General features: G+C 54.5%; 1 protein-coding gene across 1 annotated transcript in view; it reads left to right on the top strand.

Annotated features, from left to right (window-relative positions):
• Positions 1-17,542, top strand: part of GLIS1 (GLIS family zinc finger 1) — a 224,292-nt gene that overhangs the window by 130,534 nt on the left and 76,216 nt on the right. Inside the window, exons 2-3 of the mRNA XM_036352549.1 lie at positions 5,143-5,320; positions 10,785-11,664. Coding sequence (XP_036208442.1) covers positions 5,143-5,320; positions 10,785-11,664 — 1,058 coding nt within the window. The remainder of the gene's footprint in view (positions 1-5,142; positions 5,321-10,784; positions 11,665-17,542) is intronic.

The raw sequence follows: 17,542 nt of genomic DNA, 5'->3' as shown, positions 1-17,542 counted from the left end.
CACTGGCTGCTCTGGGACTGCAGGGAGGTGGCATCTGGGCCTGGGATGCTGAATGCATCATTGTCCCTCTCATGCAGACTTGGCAGGTTTCGACGTACATTAAAATTCCTGTGGGGAGTCACCTTATATGTGGTACCACTTTATAGCCAAGTCATTACGGTAATTTGCAAAGCTCTGTGGTGTGTAACTGGAGACATTGGCTTCAGATTTGCTGGCTGTGACCTCATTCAGGCTGCCTGGTCCTGCGTTCGTTGACCCCTGAGCCTTGGGGGCTTGTCCTTTTGCGTCTGGCTTCAAGGCCATCCAGGTCTGACTTTCCTGGGGTTAGAATACTTCTCACACAGGGCCCTGCCTCCTGGCCCCATCCCAAGCTCAAGGATAAGTGGAAGAGATAATTATCATTATTGACACCATTACACCGTTATACAGTTACTGTGAGCCAGGCACCATGCCAAACACGTTGTGTTCATCATCTCACTTAATTGTCACCAGAACCTTGTGAAGTAGTGTTAGCACCATTTTACAGATAAGAAAACTGAGACTTGAAGAGGAATCGAAACCAAACTCTTACCTAGCCCCGAGGGTGCCAGTCCAGCCTCTGTTGTGGATTTGCAGTGTGAGCCTCAGTTTCTTCATCTATTATTGAAACAGGTCAGTCAGTCCCGGCCCTGATGTGCTAGATTTTCTCACCAACTTGTAAAAATGAACACAGGACCCTCTGACCCTCCAATCCTCCAAAAAAAAAGCTTCATTTACGGTACATGGGCAAAGCCAGGTCCAAGGTCTGGTCCCCTGTGGCACAGAGGGAGACATGGCTGCTGGGTGTCCCCAGCCTGCCTCCAGGCCGCAGGGCTGCTGTGCCCCTCTCACTCCCCTGCCTCCCTTGAGAAAGACTCCAGTCCTGCTCCCTGAAGATGTAGAGCAAGCATGTCACACTCAAAGGCTAACACGGGCCAAATATGCTAGGTTTAAGTTTATGTGGGCCACAAAAAACCCAAAATCTTCAATTTTCATGGAAATGTAGGGGTTTTTTTTGATAGAGACATGCTGAACACAAAGGGCTGGAATAAATGAGTAAACGTTAACATAAAATAATAGAACATTTTAATAAAAATTATTATTTTTTATTGAATATTAACTTACCAGACACTGAATCACTGCACAAATTAATAAGCATAATGCAAATAAACCTATTTTTCTTGTTTTCCGAAAGTGAATATTTCCTGTTGTGCACACCAAACAAGTCAGTCCAAGACTAATGACGTGGCAGTCGTCTGCTAAAATATTTGCTGCTAGTATCAGTGGAGAGAAATGGTACACCTGCGTGTAAGGCGCGTAAGGGAAATCAATGCAACATGATTATAGTAATCAGTCATTAGCGAACGTTGTAGTTTGTTATTAATAATTATGTGTAACAGGATACTGTAAAAATTAAGTTATGAATTTTTTATGAAAACATTTCTTACACTATTATATTGGCTGGGCCGCAAAAATATTTGTTATGGGATGCATGCGGCCCGGGGGCCGCGAGTTTGATATGCTTGATGTAGAGTGAGCAGGGGTGGGTTCCATGATGCACCTGGTGACAGACAGGCACGATGCCAACAGGCGGGAGGACAGTGGGAGGTCCCCTGGCTGACGTGGGCCTGGAGTGGGCAGCAGTGACAGTAGTGGCAGCATCTCTGGGGAACATATTGCAGCCTCTGGTTTAATTTCAGCCTGTGAGAAAGCAGGTGGCCCAGGGTGGGATCTGGCATAGGCCTTGGGATATCTGGGTTCAGGCCCTGGCTATGCCAGCAATTGACATGTGACCTCGGGCAGCTACTTGCCAGGTTTGGTGATTATGTCCCTCTGCCAGGTGGGAGGCCCAGGCTTTCATCTGGGGTCTGGGAGGGTTCACACAAGACAACGTTTGAATGGGCTTGGAGCCCTGAGAAGTGCCAAACTGAACCAAGGGGCTCCTTCCTCCTTCTCACAGCTGGTTTGCTTATTTATTACTAGAGGCCCAGCGCATGGATTTGTGCAGCAGTGGGGTCCCTCAGCCTGGCCTGCACCCTCTCGCAATTTGGGACCCCTCAGGGGATGTCAGATTGCCAGTTCCGGCCCGATCCCTGCAGGCCAGGCGGCCGGGGAGGAGCCTGAGCCCAAGCTGGGTGCTAGGCCACTCCCGCTCATCCTGGCCCCCCACCCCACCCCCCACCCCCGCTGTCCTGCTGTCACTGCTTGGTAGCACTGCTGCAGAGATAGGAGAGGCTTGTGCTGCCATAGCTGCGCTTGCCAGCCGTGAGCCTGGTGGCATCTGGCACCCGTCGGTCAGCTGAGTGGTGCTCCCGCTGTAGGAGCGCACTGACCAACCGGGGGGCAGCTCCTACATTGAGTGTCTGCCCCCTTGTGGTCAGTGTGCATCATAGCAACCAGTCGTTCAGTCACTTAGGCTTTTATATATATGGCTAGGAAAACCTCTTAGTGTATCCAGCAGAGAAGAGCCAACAGGCCTCAATTTTTCATTGAGTAACAGTGACTGTCTCTTCCCACATCTCAACTCAGCCCCTGACTGCCTGCCTGGGTGACTTTGGGTAAACCATTAAACTTCCTTGAGCCCTTGTGCTCGTCTGTAGACGGAGTGATCCTGCCACCTGCAGAGTTTAGGAGTCATTGGGATGATGGTTCTTTGACTTCCCCCACAGCCCCCCAACACGATCTTCACTGGAGTCACAGGTGGGGATGCTTGTTCAGGGGCCCCCAGTTGTTTAGTTGGCTGAGGGGTGGCAGGACTGAACCTGGGCTTTGAAGTCTAAAAGATCTGGGTGGGGCCAAACAAGTCAAACCCAGACCTGTGGTCCTAGTCGAAGGTCCCAATTTCTCCAGACCTCAACTTTTCTCATCTGGAAAATGGCTGTAATGGGCCCACATCACAGGGATGGACACTTGAGAGTACTGAATGTGTCTGGCACCTAGGAAATGCCTGATGAATAAGGGCTTGAAGAATGCTGGGCTCCCTGGCGCCTTTCCGGGGGCCACCGTCCACCGTTCCACACATTCTCCCAAGTGAATGAGGGAGAAGTGACTCAGAGGTCCCCAATGGGCCTGGTGGGTCCTTGAAGGAAGCTCTGAACTGCCTGCCCAACCCAAAGACTCTGGGAGAAAGACCTTGGCCGAACAGCCCTGTGTGATGATTAAGCTCTCTCTGCTCCAAATGCTATTAATGGTCATAAAATTATCCACAGTTTTCTGAGGCCCAGCCCCATGGTTTGCCTCAATGGGACAATAAAATCGCATGCAGAAACGATTTGGAAAAGGCAGAGACCGCCAAGCAGAGACGGAGTTAAGCGAGCGGCAGCCTGCTCTCATTAGCTCAGGCCATTCACATTTGTTACCAGGGATTTCCTTTTAATTAAAAAACAACCAAGTTATTAAAAAATAAGCTTGTGAGGGGCTGGCTCAGCAGCAGCCAAAGCCAGTGGGAGTGAGTGTTCCTCACAGCAAGACACGGGCCCAGGCTCTGGCTGGGAAGGTGACACAGAGGGCAGCTTCTGCGCAAATGTTCATCTGGGCAGGCTTACCTGTGCCCGGGAACCTGGAACTTTGTCTGAGCCCCTTACCTGGCCTAGGACCTTGAGAGCTTTGTGTTCTCATCTGCAAACTGTCAAGTGCTTGGCAGGTGAATGCGGGTGCCTGTCCAGGGCTGTGGGCACATGTTGGGTTAGCTCAGAGTGTCTGGCCTTGGGGGTGGGCTAGAATTAGAGTGAGGTTGGATTTTTGGCTAAGGGGCCACTTTTTATTACATAGTGATTACAACGTGAGGTTTGGGTCTGACTCAGGTCAAAGATCCCAGACTCTTACTAGCTGTGTGATCTTGGGCGCATTTAGCTTCGCCGAGCCTCTGTTTTCTCTTCTGTACAATGGGGACAATAATACCCTTCCTCAGAGGCCAGTGGATCCGCACCCAGGGCCTGCACACACTGCTTGACAAATGGCGCTCTGTCTTTACATTAGGGGTGTGCTGGTGTCAGTTCTCTTCTCAGCTTAACGGGGTGTCTTGCTCAGTGTTTGCAGTTCCTGGACAATACTTGGGCCTGTTAATGTTTTATTACCTCTCTAGGGTACTTTATGCTTTTCAAAGTGCTACATGGCAGTAAGAACAATTTCTGCTCCTGGCACACCTACCAGGTGCCAGCAGTGTGCTAGGGGCTCTGCACCCCAGGGCTCAGAACCTCACAGCATCTCCCAGGAACTGGCATGGCTGTTTCCATCTTCTACCTGGGGTGAGGGTCAGCTCGGGGAGGGTCAGCTCGGGGAGGGACTGGTCCAAGTCACAGGCTTGGTTGGGCCAGTAGGGACTCACACCAAGACCCATAGGCCCCAAGCCCATGTATGTCCTTCCCTCCTTAGCCTAACTTGGCTGGGTGACAGGGCAGAAAGCCTAAGTCAGAAGTAGTTTCCAGATTAATCCTCCTCACACTATAGATGAGAAAACGGAGGCTTAGGGAGTGGAAGGAACAACAAACATCCCTGACATTTCTGTTACATGTGACGTAGTTTTTCAGGGGCTTTCACATCTGCTGCCTCAATTATTCTTCATAGAAACCCAGCAGCTGGGCCCAGCAGATACTTAGGCTGTCAAAGAACCATGGAGGATACAGAGGCGTGAAGCACTGCATATTGTATTTATATGTTATAATGAAATCTGGAAAACGCTGTAGATTGAGCTTTGGTGACAATAAGAACAGGTGCTGTTCAGTAGGCACCTGCTCCTGGACATACAGTGTCAGTGTCGCTCACTCAGCCTGCTGGGCCGCTGAGCTCCAGAACACCAGCTCCAAGGTGGCCATGCACCCGGCAAATGAGCATTAGGTGATCAATGAGGATCATAGATTCTGAGCTTCCCAGAGACAGGAGATTGTCCGCCTAGCTCCCAAGTCTTTCCTGCACCTAGAGTAGCAGCTGATGCTATTACTGATCCTGCTGGTGATTATGGGAATTAAGTGAGGTGTCCCTGTGCCTCAGGTGTAGTAGGGGTTCAGTTAGTGTTAGCTCAAGGGTGCTCTGTCTCATGCTGCACCCAGTGACTGCCCTCTGCCTGCACCCCTGGCAGGCTGTCCCCACTTACTTTGTCTCCTCTTCCTGTCTTTCTCTACCTAGTGAACGGGAGCTACGGCCACTGCACCCCAGGCTCCGAGAAGAGCCTGCTGGACCTGGACCTTGCCGAGGGCCTGGGCCCCACCTGCCGTCAGGGCCTGTTTCTCTCGGCGGGAACCCCCCCATCCAGGGGCCACCCCCCAGCCTGTGAGAGGCTGCTCCATTTCCCCCACCCCAGCAGGTATGTGCTCCATCCCCACCATCAGCTGCCCTCTGTGGACACGCCCTGGAGGCCTCCAGACCTCACCTAGTCTGTCTGGCTTATAGGATACACAGAGAAACTGAGGCACGGGATTGCCAGGGACCCGCCAGAGCCCAGTAGCACAATGATGGCTGCCTGGACGAGGCCCTGCACCTCTGGAATTGCAGGACCTCGTGAGAGAGAGATGGTTTTATTGAGGTGTGCTTCCCCGTTGCAGCAGCCGAGGTGGCCTTTCACAGAGAACCAGTCGTTTTAGAAGAGGGAGATTTGGAGTGAGTCGGGGAAGGAAAACTCAGTTCAGGAGTCACATTGTCAAAGCCTGGGCTGCTCACAGAGTGGAGGGCTTCCTCTACCTGGGCCATCTCCTCCCCTGGGAAACCTTCCCCCTGCAGGACCCTGGCAGGTAACGGGCGTCATTCAGTGCTAGGACGTTTCCAGTCTGCCTCTGCAAAAGTATCCCGTTAGATGGCATGCCAGGCTGAAATCTGCCTCCTGCGGCTTCTCCCAGGGTCCCGCCCATGCCTCTGGTTTGCTGACAGGAGGAGGTCAACCTCAGATAGGCCCCTGTACCCCACTGCGTGGGATGCTGACCTCAGGTCTGTTCACAGGCCAGAGATTCTAAAAACTGGCCCACTTGCCTGTTCACAGTTTAGCGGTTCTTAACCTGTGGGTTGTGACCCCTTTGGTGGTCGAACGACCCTTTCACAGGGGTCGCCTAAGACCATCCTGCATATTAGGTATTTACATTAGGATTCATAACAGTAGCAACATTACAGTTATGAAGTAGCAACGAAAATAATTTTATGGTTGGGTCACAACATGAGGAACTGTATTTAAAGGGCCAGAAGGTTGAGAACCACTGGATCTCTTCACCAGCCAGGCACTGTGGGTGCTGGGGTGCCTTGGTGGAGGGAGCAGAGAGCTCCCCGATGGAGCTTACTTCCCAGTGGGAGTCCACAGGGGGAGATAGTACTAAATAGCTTTTTCTTCTTGTGGAACCATTTTCCGTTGAGAATTTACGTTTCCTATGGCCTCCCTTGATGTGAATGAGACTTCTGACTTATAGGAGAGTATTAGTCTGCTCGGCTGCCATGACCAAACACCACAGATGGGGCGGCTTTAACAACAGACATTTATTTTCTCGCAGCTCTGGGCGCTGGAAGGCCAACATCAAGATGTCAGTAGGTTTGGGTTCTCCCGAGGCCTCTCTGGGCTTGCAGACGGCCGCTTCTCCCGGTGTCCTTACGCGGCCTTGTGTGCACACCCTCGGTGTCTCTTCCTCTTATGAGGACACCAGTCCTTTCGGATTAGGGCCCCTCCCTGTGACCTCATTTAACCTTAATCACCTCCCTTAGCCTCTGTCTCCAAATACAGTCACATTGAGGGTGCAGGCTTCAACATACGAACTGTAGGGGGACATCAGTTCAGTACACAGCAGGACCAAACATCCTTTAGATTTCAAGCTGTGCACTGTTTGGCAACAGCCAGATGCATGTATCCGCTTGATTATCACTGAGGCTCCCAGCAGTATCCAGTTTCTCCAGTGAAATCTGCCTCTCTCGGGGTAGATGCTATGCGAACCCAGGGAAAGCTTGGCAAGTGTTCTTTTTTTGTTTGTTTATTTTTATTTTTATTTATTTTAAATAATTTATCTTTATTGTCGAAAGTATTACAGATGCCCCCCTCCCCATTTTCTTTTTAGATAGAAACAATCAGAAATATCATTTGTCATTTTGAATGTCATTTTGACAGTTGAGGGCACAGGAGAGTCTGTACCCAGAACCCTGCACCAGCATCAACCCAAGTTGCTGCCACCTTTGCCAAGGAGGAAGTGGTTGAATTTGACCTGGCACTTTCAGATTCACTCATTTTCCTAAAGGAAAAGAGGGCCAGCCCCTCTCCCACACCAGGCAGATCCTGCCCCTTCTCCCTGCCACTGGACTGCCTTGTGTTTGGGGCCTCCTCTCCATTCTTGCTGTCCCCTCCTGATCTCTGGCCCCTTCACCCCACTGCCTGGGTTCCTGCAGCAGCCACACAAGCCGCCTCCTTGCTTCCGGCCCAGCTTTCTAATACCCATAAAAAAGCTCCCACTTTCTGAGTGGCTGCTCCTGTGCACAGTCTCTCATTTAACCGCACAGTCCCAGGAGGCCCAGGTCCTGTCACTAATAAGTGACAATCCTGGGGTGCTTACTATTCGACACTTCACATGTGGTAACTCATTCAGCCCATAGCTGCCGTAGGGTGGGGAAACTGAGGCCAGAGGGGCTATAAAACTAGCCAGAGGTCACCCAGCAAGTGGTGAGGAGTGTTAAGAAACATTAGCAGTATCCCGATTTTGTCGTTTCTGTGCTTAAAATGACTGCCCATCCTCACCACGGTCAGCAGAATGCACTGTTAATTGCAGAGCCAGTCCTAGCTCCATCACTGGCTCCCTGGGCCACCTTGGGTGAGATGCTGACCCTCTTAAGCCCCATTTCCTCACCTGTAAGATGAGGATGGGGTCACAGAGCGTGTAGGCCCCCGGCAGCATCAGGAGGTGCCCGTGATGGGGCCCCGGCCTGCCCGCCGCCAGCTTCCTGGCCTTGCTTTGAACGTGCCACATAGTTTAATATCTTCACGTCTCGGCCTCCAGAGCCCCTGTGCTCTCTTCTGTGTGACACAGTGCGACCACCCCTCAGGGGAGTTTCAGCATTCCCTCAGGGGGCTGGCCCTCCGTTTCCCCATTAGAAGGGCAGGGGCCTGCCTGGGCTTTGAACTGTCTTGGGTCCCCAGCCTCCCCTGGCACAGTGTGAAAGCTGTGAGTGAGCTCGCTGACCCTCAGCCCGGGCTGCAGCCTTGAACCCTCGGGTGTGCGGACCCCATGAGGTCCCACATCACCCTCTTCTCTCCTTGGAAACTTCCTTCCAGGGTCCAGGATGATAGAGCCTTGAGATTCAGAACATTAAGGCTGCAGGGAAACATAAGGTTATTCAATTAGATCATTTTACAGACGAGGAAGTGGGGCCCGGGCCAGTAGAGTGTTGTGGGAAATCCCAGGCTCTTATTTAACCAGGTCCAAGTTCAAATTCCTGCTCTATCCCTGACCGCCTCTGACAGCTCGGGCAGGTTGCTTCAGTTCTCCGAAGCGTAAAACAGATGGTAGTCTCTCCCTTGAATTCGGGCATGCGTTCAGCAGGTGCCTCGCATCGCTCTGTGCTGGGACGGCCCTCGGGAGAGCGCCTGGCGCGTGGCGCTGCTCCACGGTGTTTGCTCATCTGGGGACTCACGCTCACCATTTCTAGCGGTGATGGGAGTTGCCTGGGTGCACAGGGACAGCGAGGCAGGCGGGGGCGGCTCAGCTGGCATTTGGAGCCGTGGGACCCCAGGACCAGAGTCGCCCACTCCTCACCTGATGTCATTTGAGATTTTCTTGTCGATTATTCGATTGTTTGGGGGACTCAGTCACAGGAAACTATAGCTGCCTCTCCTCCTGGTGGGGTTTGCTTTAGCCTGACTGTTTTTAAAGGGATTACTCGAAACAGAGGCTTCCCTGGCCGTCCTTCCCTGCCTGAGCTTACCTGCGCCAGGCCCGGGATTGCAGTCACGCAAGGAACAGCTGTGCTTTGATTTATCTGGGTAAGCCCCCGTCACAATTGGATAGCAGATCTCTAAGCTGCTTGGAGCTTTCTGCTGGTGAGGACGGACCCAGGACCCCCAGCCCTGGAGAGGGGTTACGTGTTCGGTCCACCTCAGAACGCGGCTCCTGATTCCACGGACTGTGCTCTGGGCAGCAGAGTTCCTGGGTGGGAAGAGAGGTCGCTGGTGAGCTAACCAGGGATTGTTCAAGTGCAGTTGAGAAAAAAGCAGAAGAGCTCCTCCCCCAAGCCTTTCCACAGGTCTGTATAGGAGAAAGGCAGGAGGAGGGGAGCCTGGGTTCTGGCCCCAGTCCTGCCACTGGCCTGCTGCTCGTGACTGTGGGCAAGACTGGTGCCTTCTTGGACCTGCCCCCCCGTCTGAGGCCCACCTCCTCTCGCTCCTTTCCTGGCCCTGTGGTGATGGAGTTGGAGGCGATGCTCTCTGAGTGCTCTGGGCTCTGGCTTCCTGTCCCTTCCCCCTCCCCCTGTGACTGGAGCTGGGGTGCCTCAGCTACAGAGCCAGAGAGGGGCGGGCCAGAGCTGCAGGAAGTAACATTGGGACACAGAGAGGATCGCACCATTCGCTCTGCCATCCTCTTTCCAGACGGCCTCCCAACATCTGTTCCCACTTAAGCTTGGCAGCCACCCTCTGAGGTAGAGAGGGTTGGTCCTCATTTCACAGGTGCGGTCACCAAGGCTGTGACGGGGCGAGGTCTGAGGACACACGGGGTGGCACAGAACAGGCTTCCTGTCCTGCCCACGGCCGGTGGGGGCTTCTCTGACCCAAGGCCAAGCACCAGCTTGCGGGCCCCTCCCCTTCTCAGAGTCCTCAGGTGACCAGCAGGCCCGGTGTCTCTACTTGCACATACTTGTCCACATTCAGGAGAAGCCCTCTCTAGAATGGCATGTACCACGTGGGTGATGAAGATACCACTTCAGCCATCCAGCCCTGCCCGTCACACCGTCCGCACCCTCGGGAGTAGAACCATTCTGAAGGTGGGGTGAGGGGAGAGGCCCAGAGCCCCTCGCTCAGTGTGAACAGCTGGAGGTGGCTGAGCCTGGCCTTGAACCTAGGCCCTCTGCCTCCTGTGTGCTGCCCTGCTGGCCAGCCTGCCCACAGCTTCCCCCATCACAGTGTCTGGGCTTGAAATTCTGGGTCATCCCCACCCAAGAAGCTTTTCCTTAATTATTCCTGGGATGTACCCTCCACCAGGACCGTGTTTAAAAACCCCATCCACTAATATTCTCAGTGTCAAGACCTTGCTTGGGGCAAAACATCACAGTTATCATTTTTAGAAATTGTGAAAGATTAAAAAATTCATAAAGACTTAAAGGACATGTAAGCAGAATTTAAAACGAACTGTCCCTCAAAATGTCAGCCTCGACCTTAGCCCTCCAGAACTCACTAGAAGGTGGTGGTGGGTTGGGGGGCGGTCAGGGCAGACCCTAGGGAGGCCTGGGAGGCTGGGCGGGAGGCATCCAGGGCAGGAGGGGGTAGGGGCTGGACTTGGTAAAAGGAGGGAATGGTTTCTTTTCCTGCATTCTCCTCTTCAGACCTCCTGCCTCTTTTGAACCTTTCCCCAGCCCCACTTCTCTTCCTCCCCTCTCCCTTTTTCCTCCATACTCTTCCTTGCTGGCCAGACAGCAGATCTCTACCTTCCTACCGGCCCCTCCCTCCCTCCCCACCGGCCTTCCATTCCTCACCTTCCATCCTTGCTCGGGCTTCCTCGGCCAGGCCCTCAGCCCTCAGGTTCCTCGCTGCCCCCTTCCTGGGCCTCCCCACTGTGAGTGCCCACCCTGTCATGGCCTCTCTGGCCCCTGTCTTCCAGGTCACCCAGACCCCAGGCCACATATGTGAATGGCAGCCTCCCGGCCACACAGCACATCAAGCAGGAGTCCCTGCCCATCTACCAGGCAATGATGGAAGCTCGGGTACCCCTGTCTGCCCATTGCCGGGCCCCACCAGCCTCTGGCCCGCACACGGACCTGGACCTCCCGGGCCGAGTGCTTGCCCACTCCGCACCTTCCTGCTACCTTCTAGGCAGCGAATCCAGCCCCGGCCTGGGCCCCCCACCTGAGGCCCACCTCCCCGAGGGCGGCCTGAAGCGCTGCTGCCTCCTGGGCCTGCCCGTCACCTCCTCAGCCTCCTCCTCACCCTGTGCCTCCTCCGACATCACCTCTATCGTCCGCTCCTCCCAGACTGCTCTGGTCACCTGTGTGAATGGACTCCGGAGCCCCCCTCTACCGGGAGACCTGGGGGGCCCTCCCAAGCGGGCCCAGCTGGGCCCTGCAACCACTGAGAGTCATGAGGGCAGTTTGCAGGTGGAATCCTGCCGGAAGGCGGGCTTCCTGAAGCAGGAGCCAGCGGATGAGTTCTCGGAGCTCTTCGGACCTCACCAGCCTGGCCTGCCACCCCCCTACCCCTTGCCTCAGGTGCCATCAGGCCCGGGCCTTGGAGGCCTGGGGCTGGGCCTGGCGGGGAGGGTGGCTGGGCGGCAGGCGTGCCGGTGGGTGGACTGCTGTGCAGCCTACGAGCAGCAGGAGGAGCTGGTGCGGCACATCGAGAAGAGCCACATCGACCAGCGCAAGGGCGAGGACTTCACCTGCTTCTGGGCCGGCTGCGTGCGCCGCTACAAGCCCTTCAACGCCCGCTACAAACTGCTCATCCACATGAGGGTGCACTCAGGCGAGAAGCCCAACAAGTGCATGGTGAGTTCCCGCGGCCACCAGGCCATGTCCCCCTGACCCTCACTGCCCGAGAGGCATGCCGGGGCCTCCTTACCTGGGGACTCGCCGAGACCCGCTGTGCTGAGTGAGGAGGGGAGGAAGATGCTATGGATGTGGCCACTGGTCAGGATGGTCAGTGCACCCGTCACTGGGCACCTTGGCAGAGGGCCCCTCGTACTTGCTGTGTGCCCCTTCCCCACCCCAAGGCATGCTACACGATAGGTGGTGACACACGTGCTCTGAGGTCAGAGCAGGCTCGCCAGCCTTCTCCCTTACATGCACACGTTCAGTGTACCCCGTGCTGATGGCCAAATGAGTCGTGGGGCACAAGCTGTCCTGCTGGGTCCTGGGCCTCCTGGAAGCCCACAGCTTGGCTGACCCTGGAAGGAGCAACGAGTCGTCACGAGCATCCAGCTCGAGTTATGGGTCCCCAGGGCAGGCTTTGGGGTATGGCCAAGGGCTAACAGATAAGGCCCTGGAGAGCACCTGCAGTGTTCTGCTGGGGTTTACACACACACACACACACACACACACACACACACACACACCTGCAGCCACGTGGGCCTCTGGCCATTCTGACTATTTCTGCGTCTGCTCTCACTGGTGGAAATCCGTATCGGAGGAGTGTAGGCTTAGTCCCTGGTATCCTCAGCTGAGCACTCTGCCTGCCACCAAGGCCCAGCAAGCCCCCCAGGAAAAGAGCCTGCCCAGAGGGAAAGGGCTGTGGAGCCACCAGTGCCCTCCCATTGGGGCCTGGGTGAGGCAGAGGGAGGGAATGGTGTGTCTGGGCTGCAGCAGTGTCAGAGCCAAGGTTGATTCCTCCACACCTGTGTTCTGTCACTGTCACTGGGCCCTGCCTGGCGGAGCGCTCAGTCTGGGAAGGGGTGCAGTGGGAACAGGCACACATCTGTCCCTGCTCAAAGCCCAGGGCAGCTTTTGTAGGGACCAGGGAGGAGGCAGGAAGCATTGGCAACTGACAGCATAAACTCGGTCCTGCTGGGACCAGGTATTCATCCTTTGGTCCCCATCTGCTTGTGCTGCTGTGAGCTGGGCATCCCCTGGCCCAGCCTGTTGAACATTGAGGAGGCTGCGTCTTGAGGATGAGAAGGAGTTCACTTTATAGGCAAGTGAGAGGCAGTGAATAGCTGGTGGTGAGTGTGCTGGTGTGGGGAGAGGCGAGAGTGAGCAGGCTGAGAATTTGAGGTTACCACATGTCTTTGGCCCAAAAGTGTGCTGGAGGGAGAGCTGGTGGCCAGCCACTCTCTGGGGATGCTCCAGTTCACATGGGGTGTCACAGCACAGGGCTTGCTGAAAGGCATGTTCCTGCTTGGAAGGAGAGGACCAATGGACATCACAGGCCAGGGCTGCTGGCAGACGGAGGAGCCCTGTCTCCCTCTGAGACCCTGGAGCTACAGTCCTTCATGTCTTCTTTCTGGTGGGTGATCCCACTGGTGCCTGGGAGCCTACGTGGAGGCTACACGGCCTGATTCCCGGTGAGCTGTGGTCAGGGCCCTCTCACACTAGGGCCTCCTGTGTGGAATCACAGCATCCAGCAGTGTCCGTGTTGCACATTAGGGCCCTCAGAGATGATTGAGGCTTTCCTGCCCATTTTCCAGTTTGGTAAATAGAGGACTAACAAGTGGGTCAGAGAAACACATATTACTCAGTGTAGTCTCAGGATCCCTCTCTGGGCCAGCCTGCCAGGATCTCGCTTGATTCAGCAGACTCCACAGAAAGACACTGGTTTAGACCTGGCTCATGCCTGACTCTGGGTACCCAGACCTGCCATGGTCCTTGCCCTGGGGGCACTCATGGTCAGGGATGGGTGGGAGATGGCGTGGAGATCAGTGACAGGTTCTGGGATGGAGTTTGCGTGGGCTCAAGGAGGGAAGGCCCAGAAGGGCTTCAAGGAGGAGGTGATGTTAAAGCTGTTGTCTGTACTCACCCGTTTAATCTTCATATGACTCCTATAAAACTAACAGTTTATACAGGCAAAGAAACAAAGGTTTCAGGGGGTCCAGCTGGCCTTCCACTTGCTGCTATAAAAACACTGCATCTTGCCTCTTTGGGGGTTTGGGGTGATGGTGATCATACTGGCAAGCAGCTTCTGTGTGCTGACTGGGTGCAGGGGCTATTTTAATCGGTAACTCTGTGTGGTCCTCACACTACCCTACGGGGTAGATACTCTTAGAACCCCCATTTTACAGCTAGCGATACAACAACAGTAGAGGCTAGTAATCATGATAGCAATAATACTAACAACAATAAATAAGTATCTGCTGCCCAAGGTCATACAGCTGATACCCACTGGAGTGGAATTTGAAGACACGTCTTTCTAAATGGTGGTGCTCTTGTTTGTGCAGATTTTCTCCTGTTCAACTGATGATTCTCTGGGGTCGTGGGGCCAGCCCTGCTGGGTCCCCCCATCTGGAGATGGTAGCAGAGGTCTCCTTTGAGCTCCTCCCTGCCCGCCGTGGGAGTGCTCCCCCTTCCGGAGATGCTGGTGCAGTAGGCAACCCGTGGGAAGGGGCGGGCTCCAGCCCGCACCCAGATAAATAAAATCACCCTTCCCTGTAAAATTATTAATTTCTCATGACAGGGCTCTGCTACCATGTGCTGTAATAGACAAAGGAATTTTGGACCCAGAGCCTCTGGAGAACAGGAAATAGATGAGACACTTTGATTGAAGAGTAAATGGCCCACTAAAATAGCAGCTAATCCTTTTATTATCTTTCCAGCAGCCGTTTCCACAGTTCTTTCATGAGGTAAGCCTTTCCACCCCATCCAACTGTAACACTCCGTCCTGCAGCTGGTTTACATTTAACCTAAGTGTGAAGCCTCGCTCCGCACCAGGCGGCCTCGAGGTGTCGGGGAGGAGCCAGCTCCCCTCTGCCACGCCGCCTCGTCCTCAGCCAGGCCTGGGACCGGGACCCCCCTCGCGGGCCCCCAGGTAGACCATGCCATCCATCCCTCACCCTGCCCTCCCCTGGCTGGTCCCACCGCCCAGAGGAAGCCCCCTAATCTCTTTGCAATATCCTGTTATGGTTCTTACGTGGTCAGAGTTGTCTTAGCCTTATTACATTTGGGGTTTCATCTGCGTTAGGATAGCAAGGTTACGTCCAACCCAAATACTGCTGCGACGCCTCGAAGACCTTAGCTTTGAACAGATTAATTTCTTGCTTTCTTGGGTTGGCTGTCCCAGACGGTTGGAATTCTGATTGTCTGAGACTGCAGGAACTAGCCAACTGTGTAGTTTGCTTTTCTCCACATGGAGAAAGAGGCAGAATGAAAAGGAAAACCTCTCATAGCCTTGGGTTTTATAAGAAACTAGAGGCCTGGTGCACAAAATTCGTGCATGGGTAGGGTCCCTAGGCCTGGCCAACGATCAGGACCCATCTGTGGGGTGACTGGATCAGAGGGGTCCCTGCTGGGACCAGCCTTGGTTGGCATGGCGCCGCCCACTCGCCGGCCCTGCCCCCCGCCGCCACCCATCGGAGCCTGCGGGCTGGGGGAAGCTTCTGGGTTCAGTGTCTGCCCCCTGGTGGTCAGTGCACGTCATAGCGACTGGTTGTTCCACCGGTCGTTCTGCCATTCGGTCGATTTGCATATTAGGCTTTTATTATATAGGATCATAATGACAGCAGCCCCTGACTTTTGTGAAGAGCTTTAACCAACGTTGTGAGTGCCATGTGGGAATTGTGTGTAGACAGGTGGAAGCCCAGTCTGGAGTCACAAGACCTAGGGCCCTGCCTGGCCCTGCCTCTCACCAGCCGTGTGACCTCAGGCAGGTGACTTGGCCTTTCTGAACTGAAGCACAGCTGGTTATTAAATGGGGCGATAATAGTACCTGCCTTTCAGGATTGTTGTTGTTAGGATGGAAAGAGATGACCTAGGGAGGTGCTTAGTTAATTCTGTCCTTCCCTCATCACCTTCTTCCACACTGATCATCTCAGGAGACCCGTACGGTAGCCCTAGGAGTTAGGACAGGGTCATTTATGGCTCTTTCACAAAAGAGGAAACTGAGGCTTGGCGGGAAGTTAGTGGTGGAGGCTGGCCTTGAGGTCAGCTAACTCCAGCAGCCTCTGCTGCTGGTGAGGTGGGCAGGGCTGTCGCGGGAGCCACTGGCCTTGTGAGGTGTCCACCAGCAATGCAGAGCGCCTGCTCCGCGCCGAGTGTCTGCCCAGGGTGACTGGAGTAGAAGGGGTGCTGGGAGAGGCACGGGGAGGAGGCTGTGGTCGGTGCCTCCGGTCCCATGCACAGCTGGAGCCTCTAGGCTGGCCTTCCATCCTGCCTGGGTCCCTCCACAGCTGCAGCACACCAGCCACTGGTCCCTATCCCTCTCTGTTATTGACACTCTGTCTCTGGTGCTGTTGGAGCTGGGGCCAGGGAAATGCATCCAACCAAAAGCTGATCATTATTGATTGACCTTAACCAGCCAAGACACTCGGAACACTCGCCACCTGGCTGGACCTCCTTGCTCATCTCTCAGAGGGCCAGCCCAGGCCACACTTGCTTTCATTTCCCATAATCCTGGGGCTTCTGGATTCCTCTTTTTGCTTTGTCCAGCCCCTCACGCTCCTGAGAACAAAACCCTGGGTGCTAGGAGGGGTTTGGGGGAGATAGAGGGAGTTGCTGTTTATTGAGATTCAGGGATTTTTATATTCTGGCTCAGTGTTGGCAATTCCCCATGCCATCTTCAACAAAACTGGTCAAAACTCTGAGGCCCAGAGAGGCTATATCACTTCCCAAGGTCACATAGTCTGCCACCTGGCAGGGGATGGACACTGACCATATCTGCCCAGGCAGGCTATGAGCTGAGAGTCAGAGAGAGACTTGATTGGCAGGCTGGGATCATAACTCATGGGAAGTCCTGTGAGAGAAGAAAACTAATATATTCTGAGACATGCTGTGCCCAGCCGGGAGTTACCATGCCCGTTTTACAGAAGAAAAAACGGACATTCAGAGGCCACGTGGCCTGTTCTGTATCCCCTGGCTCGGCTGCCTGGACCACTCCAGAGGCCTTGCTGCCTTCCACTTACCCGCCTTTGCCCAGCCTCTTCCTTCCAAAGAGTGGATTCCTCTGCGCCTCTTAAGTTGCAGCGGACGGTTGCCTGGGCATCTGCACCTTCCCTGCCCCTCGTGGCCTGAGACCAGCCCTGAGGGTAGGATATATTTCCAGGCCAGCAGCCACCCTGACTCACCTCAACATCTCAGGCTCCATCCTGGGAATTATTTGGGAGCCTGAAGTATCTGAGCAGGCAGGTCTACCAGGGAAGACAGACCCTGAGAGGTGGTGAGGACCAGGGAGCACACACAACGGGCCTCATTGGGCAGGGAGTTTTCTGAAGGGGATGGTTAGGGAAGGTTAGTCAGTGGGAAAGTGAGCCATAAACCAGGGAAGGATCCTCCCGAAACACTTGCCTCACCCGAGGGGCAGGCTGCCCCGTGTGCAGGGCCCTGTGCTGGGAGCCGGGGTCCAGAGATAGGACTCTGTGATGGGAGACTTCTGGCACCGTGGGAAGGGCATTGCCCTTGAATCTTATGATGTTATTGCTGGACAGTGGAGGGAGGGGAGCCAGGAGCTGAGGATTTGAGGCCTGACACACAACCTTGTCCAAGTCGGTCAAGAGGGACAGGAACGTTATTGAAACACTCGTTGGGTGTTTTTCAATTTATATAGGGCTTCCCCACATGCATGATCTCAGCCCTCAGAACATCCCTGGAGACTGGAATTATTATCCCCATTTTACAGATGGGGAAAGGGATGCCCATTTCATGCTCAAGTCCAGGCCCCAAGTATATTGTGGGTTAGATTTGAACCCAGCTCTCAGCCTGACTCCAGAGACTGCAAGCCATCTTC

Source organism: Myotis myotis, unplaced genomic scaffold (genome assembly GCF_014108235.1).
Source record: "Myotis myotis isolate mMyoMyo1 unplaced genomic scaffold, mMyoMyo1.p scaffold_m19_p_2, whole genome shotgun sequence".
NCBI lineage: Eukaryota > Metazoa > Chordata > Mammalia > Chiroptera > Vespertilionidae > Myotis > Myotis myotis.
This window is presented reverse-complemented; position numbering and strand designations above follow the sequence as displayed.